The sequence below is a fragment of the Phasianus colchicus genome, chromosome 3 (genome assembly GCF_987193195.1).
Source record: "Phasianus colchicus chromosome 3, bPhaCol1.hap1.1, whole genome shotgun sequence".
Lineage (NCBI taxonomy): Eukaryota > Metazoa > Chordata > Aves > Galliformes > Phasianidae > Phasianus > Phasianus colchicus.
The window spans coordinates 52,585,047-52,601,005 of NC_143438.1; the positions used below are offsets into that span (position 1 = coordinate 52,585,047).

General features: G+C 39.5%; 1 protein-coding gene across 4 annotated transcripts in view; it reads right to left on the reverse strand.

Annotated features, from left to right (window-relative positions):
• The window catches only part of LOC116242143 (ras-related protein Rab-10-like), a 31,363-nt gene extending 15,671 nt beyond the window's left edge, over nt 1-15,692 (reverse strand). Inside the window, exons 1-3 of one of the 4 annotated variants that reach the window (XM_031612769.2) lie at nt 15,276-15,692; nt 8,835-8,895; nt 7,944-8,082 (exon numbers count right to left, since the gene is read on the reverse strand). In XM_031612769.2, coding sequence (XP_031468629.1) covers nt 7,944-8,082; nt 8,835-8,895; nt 15,276-15,435 — 360 coding nt within the window. In that variant the 5' untranslated portion in view covers nt 15,436-15,692. The remainder of the gene's footprint in view (nt 1-7,943; nt 8,083-8,834; nt 8,896-15,275) is intronic. The other 3 variants (XM_031612768.2, XM_031612770.2, XM_031612767.2) reach the window with 3 other exon arrangements.
• Between the last annotated feature and the right edge of the window lie 267 nt (nt 15,693-15,959).

Genomic DNA, 15,959 nt, shown 5'->3' on the forward strand with positions numbered 1-15,959 from the left:
AGGATGACTGTGAAATGCACTGGATGCTTTACATCAGTGTTATTTTAAGATAAGCTATTGTAACTATAGATGACTGCAATCATGACAAGGAAATGGAACAGTGGAAATTACAAAGTGACGTTTGCTGTTAAAAACATAGTATTTAAAACCACTTTTGATGCCTAAATGGAAAAAATGTCTCTGTCTAGAGAAGAGTAACTCAAATGTAATCTGTTTCCACAATGTACTTTGAAAGCAAATGCTCACACAGCTTCTCTGATGACTCAGAAGGTTTGATCTAAGGCTGCTGATCTCTCTGCAATGCTGCTGCTGAAATCTCTGGTCTCCAATAAAGTCTTATTTTTTATAACACTAATCAAGCCGTAGGGTGTCTCTATATCTCTTCCAGAGAGGATTAAAACTACCTCCTATCTTCAAAAGTTTTCTGGGGAGAGACTGAAAGGGAGAGACATGCATGAACACCTACCTATTCAATATCATAGAATATGACAGAAGATGCCTCTTCTCAAAAAAAAAAAAAAAAAAGTAAAAGGAACCCAAAACAAACAAACAAAAAAACATACTGATAATTCATCATTACAGCTGCTGAAGCAGGCCAGGCAGGCCAGGCTGAGAGCCAGCTGCTCTGCTGTCACCTATGCTATGACTTAACTTCGAGACCTCAAACCCTGACTCTCAGAATCTGTAGAAACTCAGGTGAATATACGTCAGTTCTCCAGAGCAAACACAGATGCACATGGACACAAGTATCTCCTTTCAGAGAAATGGAAAGAAAGATCTCTATTCATTAAGGGATGACAGAATCATTATTTTTAGTCTATTTGCTCTTTCACAACTAACTTGCTTCATTTGAGGAGTACAGCAGCAGGCACAACCTATTATTAAGGAATGCCATTTCATTTTTTTAATCCACTCTCATTTTAGAGTCAGCTAATCTCATTTTATAACCACAGCTGATGTTCAAGATAATGCAGTATTAAAATGAAGTAAGCTCATCATAAGAGTATAAAGCACAGGCCTAAAATAATCAATCAGTCTAACCTGGATTAATAGATCAAAATGCATTGGAGGTTTACCCATTAAGGTCAGTGGTCTTCCTACATAAATACACATATGCATACATACACACACACACACACACACACACACACATCAGTCCTTAAAATAGAGTAAATAGACAATTTAATCGGATCACGCAATCAACAATTTATTTGAAAGACTGTTGTATGTAGCAGAAGGCCTTTACCAGTGACATTTGACTTTACTCTGAAGTGAAATGTCAAAGGGAAATACTGGCATCCTTTCTGTACAAAAACATGAAATTCATACTGCAAATTTATTTCTGCACAAAGAGCAAAAGTTTTTGAAGCAGGAATGTTCTTTCTACACTACTTCAAATACAAACAAAATTTAAAGGCTAGAGACACCTGGCCTTTCAGTAAGTATGTATTCATACTTTAATAAAATTTAATAATGAGTTTTCACTTCAGTTGGATTTTTAAGATGTTAAATTGCACTTTCTTCTTTTTAGAAAACAAAAGGATATACACAAAATGACCTTCATTCTGAGAACTGATTCTGCAGGTGAGCTCTTAAAAGATTAACTCAGCATGACTACGCACAAGTCTGACCATGTACTCAGCTGGCATAAAAACTGCAGAGGTACACTGATTCAAATGGGCCAAAAATATGGCTCCTCACTGCTTCTAAAAGCTGATTGTGTATTTTCATCCTCTTTTATTTATAGCTCAGAAATAAGCCTTCCAAATGCTAAATCTATAGCTAAAAAGAAGGTGATTATTTTACAGTCGTTAAGATGCTATTAGGTACTCCAGAACTCACAGAGCTAAGAGAGTCAGGAAACATTTTTCGCATGTCATGGAAAAGTATAAAAATGTAATCAAGGCAAAAAGAAAAAAAAAAAAAGTACATTTCTTTGAACACTGGGAATAAAAATAAGGAAAATGTTTTGTCTTGGTATCTCTCAAAAGTACATCAGAGCTTTGGTTACTTTCCTGAGTTTTTACTCTGAAATGTTAAAAGCAAAGCCCACATTTTACTGAAGCTTCCTCTAAAAAGAGAAAACCTAACCTATCTTTTTGGAAAATTTTCAAAATGTCAATATCAGCACTATACTTTTTTTTTTTTTTCTTCCCCGAAGTGAAAATTGTGAGATTCGTTGGGGCTGCCCATGTTTGTTGAGCAGTTTGGTGGAGTTGGGATCCATCAGGTTTGGGCTCGCCATTGGGCTGCTGTGATGGGTGGCCACATGAGGGAGCAGCACCACAGGCTCCAGACTCTTCCTTGCATAAAATTCTCATCCAGTGAAGTGAGGTTTTCCTCCAGAAACACCACCTTGCCTTCCACCATACTTCCACAGCACAGTTGTTCAGGGCCACACTATTTTTATGATCACTGATTACAGTTTGCAATGGAAACAGAAGTTTGTTTTGGGGTGCAAATTGTGAACCTAAGAACGCAAGTCTGATAAATATGCTATTTTAATGCTACAAAATCTAATGACTGTAGCAGAGGGAAAAGTGTAGCATTAATATTATTTTTCAGAAACAAAGATGAGATAGAAATACATATTGGCATATTGTGAGATAAAGGCAAAGCCTGGAAGTTTCTTCCTCCAACTTGCTAGACAGTGACACCAGAAATGCATCCTTTGTACTAACGAAGAATAATTTGTTAGGAATACCTTGTTCCCACAGCATCACATGTAGCATTCATACATAATGATTCTCACAAGATACATCTTCCCGTGTACTTTTCCAATTGCCACATTAAGATCTCAATTACAAATGTCTCGTTTTCAGGACTTCAGTGAAATGGTACAAGTGATGGAATTTGTTTGTCTTTTAGTAAACTTTGACTTGATTAGAACAGTTTATCCTCAAACAAATCTGGGTTTAGAGACTTACCAATTTAGCAAGGTGACAAGGACAAGAAATTTTCAGGTCTACTAAAAGTGCTAACAATAAACCCACCTATGAATTGGAACAATTCAATCCTTCTGGCACCAAGCTTTCCCATCTGAGAAATTAAAACTCAGAACAGTTTGAAGTCAGATTAATTTATATTTGCAAAGCACTTTGCTGTAGTGCTTTTATTTAAGCATAATGCAGAAATACTGTCACAGATCCCAACTCTCAGCTGCACTGAATTGCACAGAAGCAGAAAATGGCACAATGCAAAATAAGCAGTAACATTTAATACCCTGGTTAAGGAGTCACTTCTTTTAGAAACCACAAGAAGAAAGCTAATATATTCTAGCAGCAGTATATTACATCAGCAAGTGCTTGCAGAAAATTCCCAGCATGGTGGTAATCATTAGGATATCATAATGCCAGCTTCATGGCCACACCAGCACAATGAAAACCAGCCCAATGAATTTGAGAAACAGCTAGAGCCTATCATCTATGTTAGTCTCTGGTGACCCAGACACCATGTGTGAATCATGCTAGGATTTAGGTTAGCAAGGACTTACGGAAGTCATCTGGTCTAACTCTGTGCTCAAAGTAGGACCAACTTTGAAGTTACGACAGTTGCTCAAGGCCTTGTTGAACTGAGTCTTCAATGTCTTCAAGGGTGGAGATCCAGATCCTGTCTGTGTACCTCTTTGTGCATTTGACCACTACCGCATAAAATGTTTTTGCCAGTATGTAAGCTTCCTCAACACATCTTGGAAAGAACTGCTTTCTACAACTGGATTTGGCACATGGTTAATTGCATTTGATTTTTAATGGCTAAATAGGATCAGCCTTTTAGAACAGCTGCATTCAATAGCTAAAAACCATGTTAGTAGACAGGAGGAACATTTTAATAAATAAGACATCACCTATGAATAATGAACAGCTTCAGGTTCTAAAGTAATTTTCCTACAGTGATTGTGCTCCTAATGAGTGCATTATGAGTCTAAAATACCTGTACTGGATTTGTCAATGAAGTCCTAAGATACTCAGCTGAAAGTGTATTTTTCTAGTAAGCGTTTTTATAAACAATCCTATTAGTTTCTTCTAGTGCTGAATACAAGTGGTAGAATAAGACATCTGCTACCATGTTTTTATGTCTTAAATATCCTTAAACAATAATTCATTTTTAATAGGAAAGAGCTGTATTCCACACTTGTTCTTCATATTTCAAATATGTTCTTCATATTTCAATTAGTTCCTCCCCCTTACCTTATGAGTTCCTCCTCCTTATCTTACTCTCACAGCACTGACTAGCAAGTTTTTAAGAAATCAATGGATTTTCTAGGAATGGTGAATTGCTAAGATTTTTACAACAGTTGAAAATAGCAACAGCTTAGCACTAAAGAGATTTTTTTAATTTTTTCCATTTAAAATCTCTGTGTATGGAATTAAAAGAAGAAAGTGCAATGCAATTACTGACTCATTAAAAAAAAAATCCTGTTTGATTGGTTCAGGTGTAAACTTCATCAGTCTGGCATTTAATAAAACCAGTCTCTGTTTCCTTTCTTAATTTATTTCTTTTTTTTTTTTTTTTTTTTTTTTTTTTTTTTACCTTTGCACATTTTTAAGTGTGCTGTAGCAGCAGCCACTCTAATATTGGTCATTTCTGGGGTATGAAATACTGGTTTGCATTTACAGATCACAGCAATGCAAGGAACATCGCCATCCTGAAGCAAGTAATTAATTTTCATGATACGCCCTGTGTTTTAACAGTTATTGCTTAAAAACACTTCTTTTGCAATGAATGGTCCCATATATTTTCACCAAGACACTTCAGAAATTGATATCACACTTGGACTAAATTAAATTTTTTATTATTATCTAGCTTCATTACAACATTCACTAATTGCTAGCTTTGAGATTGGTACAATCAATCATGCAATTTACATTCCTAGAAATTGCTTAAATTGAGTATTTCTGCATGTTTTTTAAATTCTAAACTAAGGTAGTACTTTCAGGCACTAAGATTAAACCAACTTAGTACAATAGCTTGAGTACTCTTACATGGAAGATTTTAAGTATCATAAACAGAAAAAAGGGTCATGCAGGTATGATTTCCTGATTGACTTACTCTGATATAAGCTGAGCCTCTTCAGCACTGTGGCCACGAGGGCCACTCTTATCCTTCCCTCCAGCTCAGCCTCATAGCCCAGGTATGGTGTGTTTATGCTTGCACATAGTAGCCCAGTGACTCAACCATTCTGTTTTTGTAGTTAAAGATGATAGGACAAAATGACCCCTCCAATGACTGTATGAAGTCAGGGCTATATTTCATATGATATGCATGTGGACTGCTCCAAAAGCAATGTCTCCTATTTTATTATATTGGCCCATGACATCAGAGATTGAAGTTTCCTATTAATATTCTGTTGCATTTTGTTACCATCTGACAGACAGCAGAAGAGGAGCAGTCTGACAAAATAGCAATTGACGTGGAAATGTGTATGAAGCAATAATATGTCACTGAAGTCCTGCAAGTGGAAAAAAATTGCAGCTATTGATGTTCACTGACACTTGCTGAATATTTCTGGAGAGCAAACAGTGGATGTGAGCACAGTGAGGTGGTGGGTGGTGTGTTTCAGCAGTGGTGATGGTGGGTCACCTCCACTGGTGCAGATTTTTATGAGCATGACATAAAGAATCTTGTTCATCACTGATAAAAATACAGAGCTTAGTGGTGGCAACTGTCAAAAAACAGTGTTTTGTAGCTGTCTATCCTGTGAAGCAGCAAAACTGCTTCTGACAAGTTCTTTGCAATACAAAGCAAAGTACTGTTAGATATACAAAAAGTCATACGCAGGGGAAAAAAAAAAAAAAATGACTCAGCTAGTGACGAGGATCTCTGGCTGTGAAACACTCTTGAGAAAAGTAACCTTTGTTTGTGAGATGTTCTTCCTTCAGAGCATAGCTCTTAAATGAGCCTAGGAGGAGGGGGGTGCATGGACCCCCTTCTGGTCACATGGGAAGCACAGGTAAATCGTTCACACCTGTGCTTCCTGGACCAGCTATCCCCTTCACCAGGTGCTCCATCATCAGTTCAGGTCATGACCTAACAGTTCCCCTACAGTAGCTGAATACTTGCTTTATTGAATAGTACTACTGCATTCTTTCTATATGTTGTTTCTATGGAAATAAATAGGAGGCATTATTTTCAATATATAGCTATGTATATGCATACTATATATGTATATACAATCTCAGTGGATATACGTGGGTAATCTACACTTTCAGCTACTATCATGCTGTGTGCTGAGTTAAATTGTAGCTAATTATGAAACTGTACCACAGGCTTGTGGTAGCAATGGTAATGGGAGGACAGCTGGACTAGATGATCTTGTAGGTCTTTTTCAACCTTGTGATTCTATGACTCTACAACTTGTTGGTTTGCCTGACATAAGGGCACACACTTTTCTTAACAAAATGATAAAACATGTTTTAGGCTGAAGTGCGTACAGACAAGTCCATAAGAATATTTTATCATCAGGTTTCCTTTGTAGCACATTACTGAAGTTACGCTCTGTTGACACTAAGACTTCCAAGATAGCTATAAGGTCAGGGATAATGATGTACATTACCATAGTAATGTTCTTCATACTGAAGTAATGTATATGCAATGTCTTAGCAACAGTATTAATATCCTAAGTATATGTTATTGGATATATGACTGTGTGTTGTTCACTAATTCATCTGTATACTGAATGGGTGACAAGAAAAAAGGATTCATTTGATGTGTTCTTTTTTCTGAACCTGCTTTCTAAATTGGGCTCTTCCACCTATCACATCCTATTCCTACCAAGTCACAGAGGAGGTTGTTAAGTATTGTTTAAAAAAAAAACTGTCTGCATGTTTCTTTGATTTTAATCAACAACAAGCATTATCTTATTTGGAATCATACACAATCATGGTAACTACAAACTTTCATGTAATTACTTAGAAAATGTAGCTGTCTCTATCCAATGGCAAACATATCAAGAGGGACTGAGTAATACAGGCTCAGCATACTGGGTTACAATCAGCTCAGGGACCTGATGCCTGAAGGTTTGTCAGCTCCTCCCTCCCCAGTTCCTTCCTCACATTGTTCCCACGCATTATTCTCCTGGCCTTCTTGTTCCTCCCCCTTACCTTATGCCAAATCTAATATCTGTCAGACCTTTCTGTGAACCTCATAAACCCAGTAATGCAGTGGAAACCTACCCAACCGTTTTGGCTGTTAATTTTCCACCACGTTAGAGAGGTACAGTGAAGCTCTGAGAGATCTGACAAGCTCCAGAAGCAGAGCAAGAAAAAATATTCAGACCCAGGACAAAGTAGGTGGGAACTAACACCTTGTCTGGCAGCCACGTGCTGCTGAATCACTTCCTGTGTCACCTGAAACCACTTTTCCCAGGCTGCAGTGCTACAGGTAGCTGAGCTAAGCCATCAAAAAAAGACGGTCCTTTTTGTCAGTTCCTCCCCCTTGAAAAAAACCATCCTCAGAAAGGGAATATCCAGAAAGGGGAAATAAGATCTTTCATTTGATTTGTGTAATTTGATTTTTGGGATGAAGCAACTATGCAAAAATAATGGAACTAGGAATGGGAAATCACTGGTTAATTTTGACACTGAAGCTAATTAAAATCCTTGGATGAGCTCATGGAGATTGGTCTTGTGAACAGTCACGCTGGTGACAAAAGCACTTTAACTCAGTATGTGCAAAACTGGATTAAGAGATTTATTTTCAATTTATTTCAAGAAAGCACTCCTGTATCAGTAAGGGGTTGTTCTGGATAATCTACGCAGTCTTTCAGTTTCACATAACAGTAATCCTACTATCATACTACGTGCTGAGTTAGAAGTAAGAAACTGTGGTTAGGAACTTACAGCTCAAGGAATAATGATAAATTTCATGCAGTCATTTAAAACAGAAACTGCATTAACTCATTGATTACCTTCATTAAAAGATCAACCACTGTTAGATTTATTTACCTCATGTATGTCTTTCATCCAGCTTGTTACACCTTGAAAACTGTCCAGATTTGTGATGTCATATACAAGAACAAAGCCTTGTGCTCCACGAAAATAGCTTGTACTGAGTGTATGGAATCGTTCCTGGCCAGCAGTATCCCTGAAAGAAATCACAAAAAGTTCCCAATAAAGAAATAAATTTGATACCAATGAACAAACTGTAGAACTGTAGCACTTTGTAAACTGTGACACAGACAGGGAGCTGGTTTAGGTGGAAGATAAGTTTTGGAAAAAAGACACAATGTAAGAGGATGCAGATTCCTATCTGCAATAATGCCTTAAGAAAGCTGCCAACAAGCCTTCAAGATTTTTGTACTAAAACCTGAGGTGGAGCAACTTAAGGTCTAACACTGGTTGGTGAATTCATGTACACTTACTTCTCAAGAAGTTAGATACTTGTAAATATAGGTAACCTTCTGTATGGGATACCTGTAGACATGGCTGTCAGCATTCCTAAATACTCTTTTGAAAAGCCTCAAAACAAACAAACAAAAATAGTGTAGGTTCCCAAAGATTCATCAAAATAGTTTTCTCTTGGCAGTCTTTTGAACATGCACTTGTTCATTAATGAAATACAGAATTTTCTTGCTTTGTCACTTCCATAGTGTTCTGATACAAATAAAAATAATTAATGTGGTTTGTAGATCTGCATTGTTTGCATGCTGCAACAGTAGAATTTTGTTAAAGCAACCTAGTAACAATTTTCTTTTTAACTTACTCAACTCAAATTTTAAAATGACCTACAACATAAAGTTGCACTTTACAAAGGCATGTAATTAAAAACAGATGAGATTTTTTCATGTTGTAATGTACATTAGTAGGCTTTTATTTGTGACATAGATTAAAACTTACCATATTTGAAGTTTAACTCTTGTACCATTCAGTGTTATACACTTCACTTTAAAATCAATGCCTAGAAGAAAGAAGAAAATCTGTAACATTTCTGATAATAGCACGGATTTCCATTTGAAGAATGTTTCTCAACTCTAGTTATCGTGCAGTTTAAAACAGAAAATGAAAAGGAATCATATCAAACAAAGAATGAGTAACCAAACACATTCAAAATGGAAGTTGGAAAAGAAAATTATTCAATGGTGAAAACAGCTGTGTGTCAATATATTACAATAAAAGCAATGGAGGGACATGTCAAAGCAAAAGATATTCTGACACTACGTGTACATGTACATATTTCCATTAATAGGCATGTGGCAGGACAGCAGCCTTATGGCTTAGGCACATTAATACTAGGCAAATACATTGGTGATTTCAGTTGTTTCCAATTTCATCACAGAACAGCTATAGTTAGCAATAAATGCTTACAAAGCTGTTACATGCAAAGTGCCATTTTTCTATTTTTACTTATAAATTCCTAAAAAAATAATCTAGGGTTGCATGAACAGGAATAGAAATTAGCTGTATTAAATGCAAAGATGAGCATACACTGGATTTCATTCAAATCAGCAACATCTGTCTCTACAGTCTTAATCTCTCTTTATCCTAAATACAGGTGTTAATGCTAAAATCAGGCATTAGCACTTGAAAACAGTGCTGTACATTGTCTCTACATACATTACACATCTTTCCTTAAAGATATTTCTCATAATTTGTAGTGTTCTCGTCTACTATGCCATCCAGTTACTATTCCAGTTGTGGTAAATGATTCCTGGATTTGTAGGCTGCTGCAGCTCCACACTAAGGCTGGAATCTGCTTGCTATCACTGCTACCTTAGGGAAATGATGTTCCTCTCCAATTACTATACTGCTGACATTTGAAATACTTTTTACTGGTTTCTCTGCTCAGATTTTCCCCCTAAAATTTAAGAAGGCTATTTCTGTCAGCTACATTAAGTAAAGGTAAGGTACCATTGCCGTAGCAGGTAGCACAGCCTTCCCCATGGTCAAGAATCCACAAGGTCAAAGTACAGCCACATAACTTCAGAATAGCTTGTCATCCATAGTGATGCCATTCAAAACAACTACAAAAACTGAAAAAGCAATGTTACTGCCAAATGGCTTTTCCAAAGGAAAACATTGCTGGCAACAAAAGAAAAATGCAGTGAAAAATCCTTTCCATTCCTTTTTTTTTTTTTTTTAATTTCTGAATGTATTTTGTGCAAAATGTTGAAAAGTATGTGCTCTCATACAAGATTCCAATGGTAATAACATTTTTGGGTATATGTGGTAAAAGAGTTTAAAATTATTATGATAATCATGTCCTTCATTTGATGAATTTTTACTGAAGCTTCAATGGCAAGGGAAGATGAAATTATATAATCGGTGTCTGTAATTAATATTACACAGTGCTTCCTTGATGGAATTAATAATGTTAGCTGGAAATGTAATTTAAGCCAAATTTGTTCGTGTGCTCGTGTAAGTTGAAATTTGAACGTTATGGAAAACATTTGCTCCTGAAATTCACACAGTTTTGTTTAATTATCTGTATCGCTTTCTACAATTAATATTAGAGCACTTGAGAGGGACCAAGCAAGCACTGGAAGGCTGGAATGTCACTTTCAAATGATGCATTAGGAACACAGAGAAAAACTATAATCCAGCGAGGGATCCCCAGCCCTATAGGAAACAGTTCTGATTTGACATACATTTTAATAATAAATTGATATAAGCTTTTTTTTGTTGATAAGAAGGGAAGCAGAGTGCTGAATCAGGCTAAACCTTAATCTAAATTAAAATAACGCATATTGACTTCTTAAGTCAACTTCAAAATTTATTGACCTAGAAGGTCAATGAATGTTAGTGAAAAACAGAAGTCAATACGTTCTGCATGCATGAATTGTTCATGTCTTTATATGAAATTTCATGCAAACTTAGCAAATTGAAGACAAAAAAGAAAAATGAGAAATACAGTGCCAAAGAGACAGCTCACAGATTTCAGATGCATTTAAGCCCATGTACTATACAAGATGAACAACATAACAATGCTAGCATTGATTACTGTTCTTGAGATAAACGTAATTTGAATGCAACAGCTTCTACTTGCTTCTCTTAACCTGTCAGATTATACAAAGAATGGGTACACTGGGTAAAAACTCAAATTCTAGTTGTTATGTCCAAGTTTTATAACCATGACATTAATTTATTTTCTTTATACTCAAAATATTAAGTATGCCCACATGAGGACTGAGGCACTTTAAATACAGCAAGACCTAAGGAGCATTAAAATACTCAGCCATATAGGTATTCAGTTGTGAACTGCCCATCCCCTCCCTCAATATCTATGAAACAGTCTCTGACTGTCTGCAAAAGTCCTCAATAGGTTCAATAAATCGAAGTACAAGGTCTTGCAGCTGGGTCATGGCAGCCCCTGCTATCAGTACAAGATGGGTGATGTAAGGATGGAGCACAGCCCTGCCAAAAAGGACTTGAGGTACTGGTGGATGGCAAGCTGGACATGACCCAGCAGTGCGCCCTCACAGCCCAGAAAGCCAACTGTATCCTGGGCTGCATCAAAAGAAGCATGGCCAGCAGGGTGAGGGAGGTGATCCTGCCCCTCTGCTCTGTGCTGGTGAGGCCTCACTTGGAGTGCTGAGTCCAGATGTGGAGCCCTCAGTACAGGAGACATGGAGCTTTTAGAATGTGTGCATAGGAGGGCCACACAAATGATGTAAAGGATGGAACATCATTCCTATGAGGACAGGCTGAGAAAGGTGGGGCTGGAAAAGAGGAGGCTCTGTAGAGACCTGATAGTGGCCCTCCAGTACATAAAGGGGGGCTATAAGAGGGAAGGGGACAGACTCCTTAGCAGAGCCTGTGGTGATAGGACAAGAGGTAACAGTTTCAAACTAAAAGAGGAGAGATTTAGTGTGGACATAAGGAAAAAGTGGTGAGACACTGGAACAAGTTGCCCAAATTAATGGTGGATGCCTCATCCTTGGAAACATTCAAGGTCAGGCTGCACAGGGCTCTGAGCAACGTGACTGAGCTGTAGGTGTTCCTGTTCATTTCAGGGGAACTAGACTACATGACCTTTAAGGTCCCTCCAACTCAAAAGATACTATGATTCTATGAAAACCACAATACATTTTTCACCCTGACACAGCTGAGATGGTCCTGATATAATAGGCTCAAAAATATTCCTGTCCAGATAGAAAGCGAGTTTGAGCAATTCAGCAGAATGCTGAGCTCCTGGTGAGATGTCCTGCACAGCAATAGCCAGGGCAGAGCTGAAAGCAAGAGCTGGAAGCTCCTGGCAAGCATGAGAGGTAATAACCAGGTTGCTGTTGTAATGATCTCATCATCTAATAGCAGCTGGTGAAAAGAAATCCACTGATGTGCAGTGAGTGCTCATGACTGGTGGTGGACTTCAGCCCATGAAACAGCTGGGACTCACTTTTCTGGTCCTGGAGCCACCTTACCTGAGTCAAGTGCAACTGTGAATCTCCTATCCAGCACTGAGCCCTTACCATGTTGGTGCATCACTTCAACCAGACACTTCTTTCCTCTACACATCAAGAAATATCTGAACGTGAGTAGTATCTGAGTGGTCACAAACACCAGTAATTACTGTTTTGCTAAGAAAAACAACTCATGGGATAAGATAGCTTGCTAAGAAAGAGTGCAAAAAATCCAACCAGAAAATAAACAAAAAAAGTAAGATGAGGATTACAACTAGGATTGTTAAAACATAACATGTTTGCCTTCAACATCATTAATTTTTGCTGACAAATTCTATTTCCTGAGTACGTGAGTACTGGGGTATTCACAAAGATCACAGAATTTTAGGGGTTGGAATGGACCTCAAGAGTTCATCAAGTCCAAACCCTTGCTAGAGCAGGTTCCCTGAAGTAGGTTAGGGAGGATTTACACCTCCACAGACTTTCCCACAGAAAACGTGCCTTTGGGACCACAGCCACCACAGTCCAGCAAAATAAAAGCCTTACAGACTGTGAGATCGTGAGCCTACAATCCTATTCACTTATATACAAGAGCGGTTTTTCTGTTCATAAACTTTCCCTGTGGCGTTATATGCAATGCCATTGTTTAAACAAAAACATTTATTCTTTATAGCCTACTACAGCCTACCATTCACAATGCAATGCACCTGCCTTATGATGCGTATAAGTTTAATTAGAAAACTTTAACTGCTTATAATTTACCCAAACTGCATAATTGAGGAGGAGGAAGGGCACCCATCCTTGAGTGTTTAAGTGTCACATAAAGGGCTTTCAATGAAAATTTATTGTGGACACTTTTTTTTTTTCCATAAGATACATAATTTTAGAAAATTTCACTATTGGAGCCTAGCAGGATTTTTTTTTTTTCCTGCAGTAACACTCAGATTTTTTCTAATAGCACAAACCCGTGACTCATGACAATACAGGATTCTTCATAGCTCCCAGACAACCTTTCAGCTTCTTTAGCTGTGACCTTTTGCCACTGATGGTGGTGACACAATTTTGTCAGGAAATGCAGATGTTTGAATAGCCTGGATAAGCTTTCTGCTACTCTCAACGGTGTTCCAGCTGGACAACAGGTAGAGGGAAAGCATTAGATGAGCATTCAACAGGCTGCACAGCAGATAGGGCTCACTGGGCTGAGCCTGTGTGAAACTGGCATGCAGTTGAAAACATTCATTTTGATAGTGTCGACAAAGAGGAAGAAGACATGATGATTAAAAAAAAAAAATCTGAAATGTTGCAATGCATCTTCTTCCTTTACACCATTACTGACCACAGCTGTGCTGCAAAGACTGAAACTTCCATTTTCTCAGCTGTGTCTGTCCTTGAGAGCACGGAACTTCTACCTTCAACATCACTATTGTGGAAACCATCACCCACAATCCTGTTGAGTTTAAGAGTCCAAGCTCTAACATGTCTTGTAAAACGGAACTAGGTATTTCAAAAATTACTGTAAAATCACATGCAAGTAACAAATACTGCATGTGAGGTATTAATTTCCATTTCAGATAAGCATATGCTAAACAAGTTTTTAAATCACTCAATAGGAACAGTAATAAAACTATATAAGGTTATGTTTGGTCCAAACAAAACAGTTTCATCTTTGCTATTCCTTAAAGTCTTTCAAACTACAGCAGGACAAACATATTCTCAATGTCATCAGTACATCAGAGTTTTTGACTCTGGTTGTTTGAATTAAAAGTAAAAAGAATCTGTTTCAAAATAATAATCTCAAGGCTAGGAATCTAATACAAAGTGCATTGTTAACAATGCACTTCAACAGCTGATGTTTATTTTCATGGATGTGCCTTGAGAGTCCTTGTTAAAGTTTATAATAGACTGCCAGCTTTAAGGACCCATTTCACTTTGGTTTTGTTTGTGATGGTTTCAGAAGATGCTTTGTAAGAAGGTGCAGGAGAATGGGAAGCAGTTTAAACCCTGACGTGAGGAAGTCTTTATATACTTAAAAAATGAAGACTTCCCACTCAGAAATCCATAAAATGTGTGTATCGTGCATAATAAGGGTCAGCTCTCTATGTGACAAAGGATGGGGCAGCAGAAGACTGGCTGCCACCTCAGGGCTGCTGGGGTGCTGGATGGGGAACGCTACATCCTCTGCATCCAGTGGGGATGATCATAGAATCACAAGGTTGGAAAGGACCTACAAGATCATCTAGTCCAACTACCCTGCCATTACCCTTGCTACCACAATGTTCTACCAGCACAATGCTTGCATTCTACTTCTCTGCAAGCAGCATCTCACTGTTACACCACGGAGGGGATCTGAGAATCTTGAACTCATCTCTGTGCTCTCCTGCACCTTAAAGGCAGGAGTGACACTTGGGATAGATTCATTTCCAACTGAAAAGTGGTTCTGCTTCAACAGTGACGTGTGTAGCTACTTATAGCAATCGATCTTTGACTTTACACCATCAAAATGCACTAACACAAAGTTAAGAGTCTTTCTGTCAGGAAACACGGAGGAACCGGGAGTTTTATTGAAGTCCGAGAGCTCTTTGAAGTAGAGGCAGTTTTCCCTGCAGGCACAGCGGTGTGCCACAGCCAGGCCTCCCGCTGGAGCCACGAGCACCAGTACGACGCAAATTGCCTCCACGCAGCAAAAGCACGGTGACAGGAGCTGGAGCGAAGCGGTTTTGGAGCCAGAACCACGAGCACTGCGGCGCTCTCTCACACTCCGGCCAGCCCACCCGGCAGTACAGCTCCAGGCACACGCGGTTGGCACCGGGCACCTGCAGCAAAGCCGGGCAGGCACGACAGACCAAGGACGGAGAGAAGGAGCGAAAGGGGAGCGGGAGGGAAGGAGCCAGGGCTGCGGGAGAGCGCGGGCATGGCCGGCCCGCTGCGAGCCGGCACTCACCGATCGTGGCCAGGTAGGAGGAGGAGGAGAAGGCGGCAGCCGCGTTGGGCTCCGTGTACCTCCGCACGATGGAGGTTTTCCCCACGCAGGTCTCCCCGGCCATCACGACTTTCAGCAGCAGCGCCGACCTCCCCTCGGCGCCCCGTCCCGGCACCGCCATGGCGGGCGGGAGGCACGGACGGCCGGGCCGGGCGGGGGCCGCAGCGCCGCGGCCGCCCCGATGTCACGGGGTAGGCGCCGACTCCGCCCGCGGGGCCGCCAGCCCTGCGGGGCCGCGCCGAGCGGGCGAGGCCTTGCGGTTCGCTAGCGGGCTTCCCCTTTTGAGGCGGGCTGCGGTGGCGGCGAGCGGCTCGGAGCGGCTGGAGGCCAGAGCACAGAAAGACGCGGTCTGCTTCTTCTTCACTTCCTAGCGCTAAAGACCGAGACAGAGGAAACGAGCTTGAGGAATTTCCTCTTTTTCACTTTTGATTTGTAATTGACTGTCACAGTGACCTGTGGCATGAAAACCAAATGAACGTGTATCTGCCGTATCCCGTGTTTTTAGTGGAGTCCCATAGTGTCCCCTAGCCGTTTGTTGATGTGCGCTCTGAACTCGTCTGACATGAGGGATTTATGAATGGGACGTAATTTGAACTCAAAGAAGGAACAGATATTTACAAAAGTTTGTCTTAGTTTCAGTCTGCA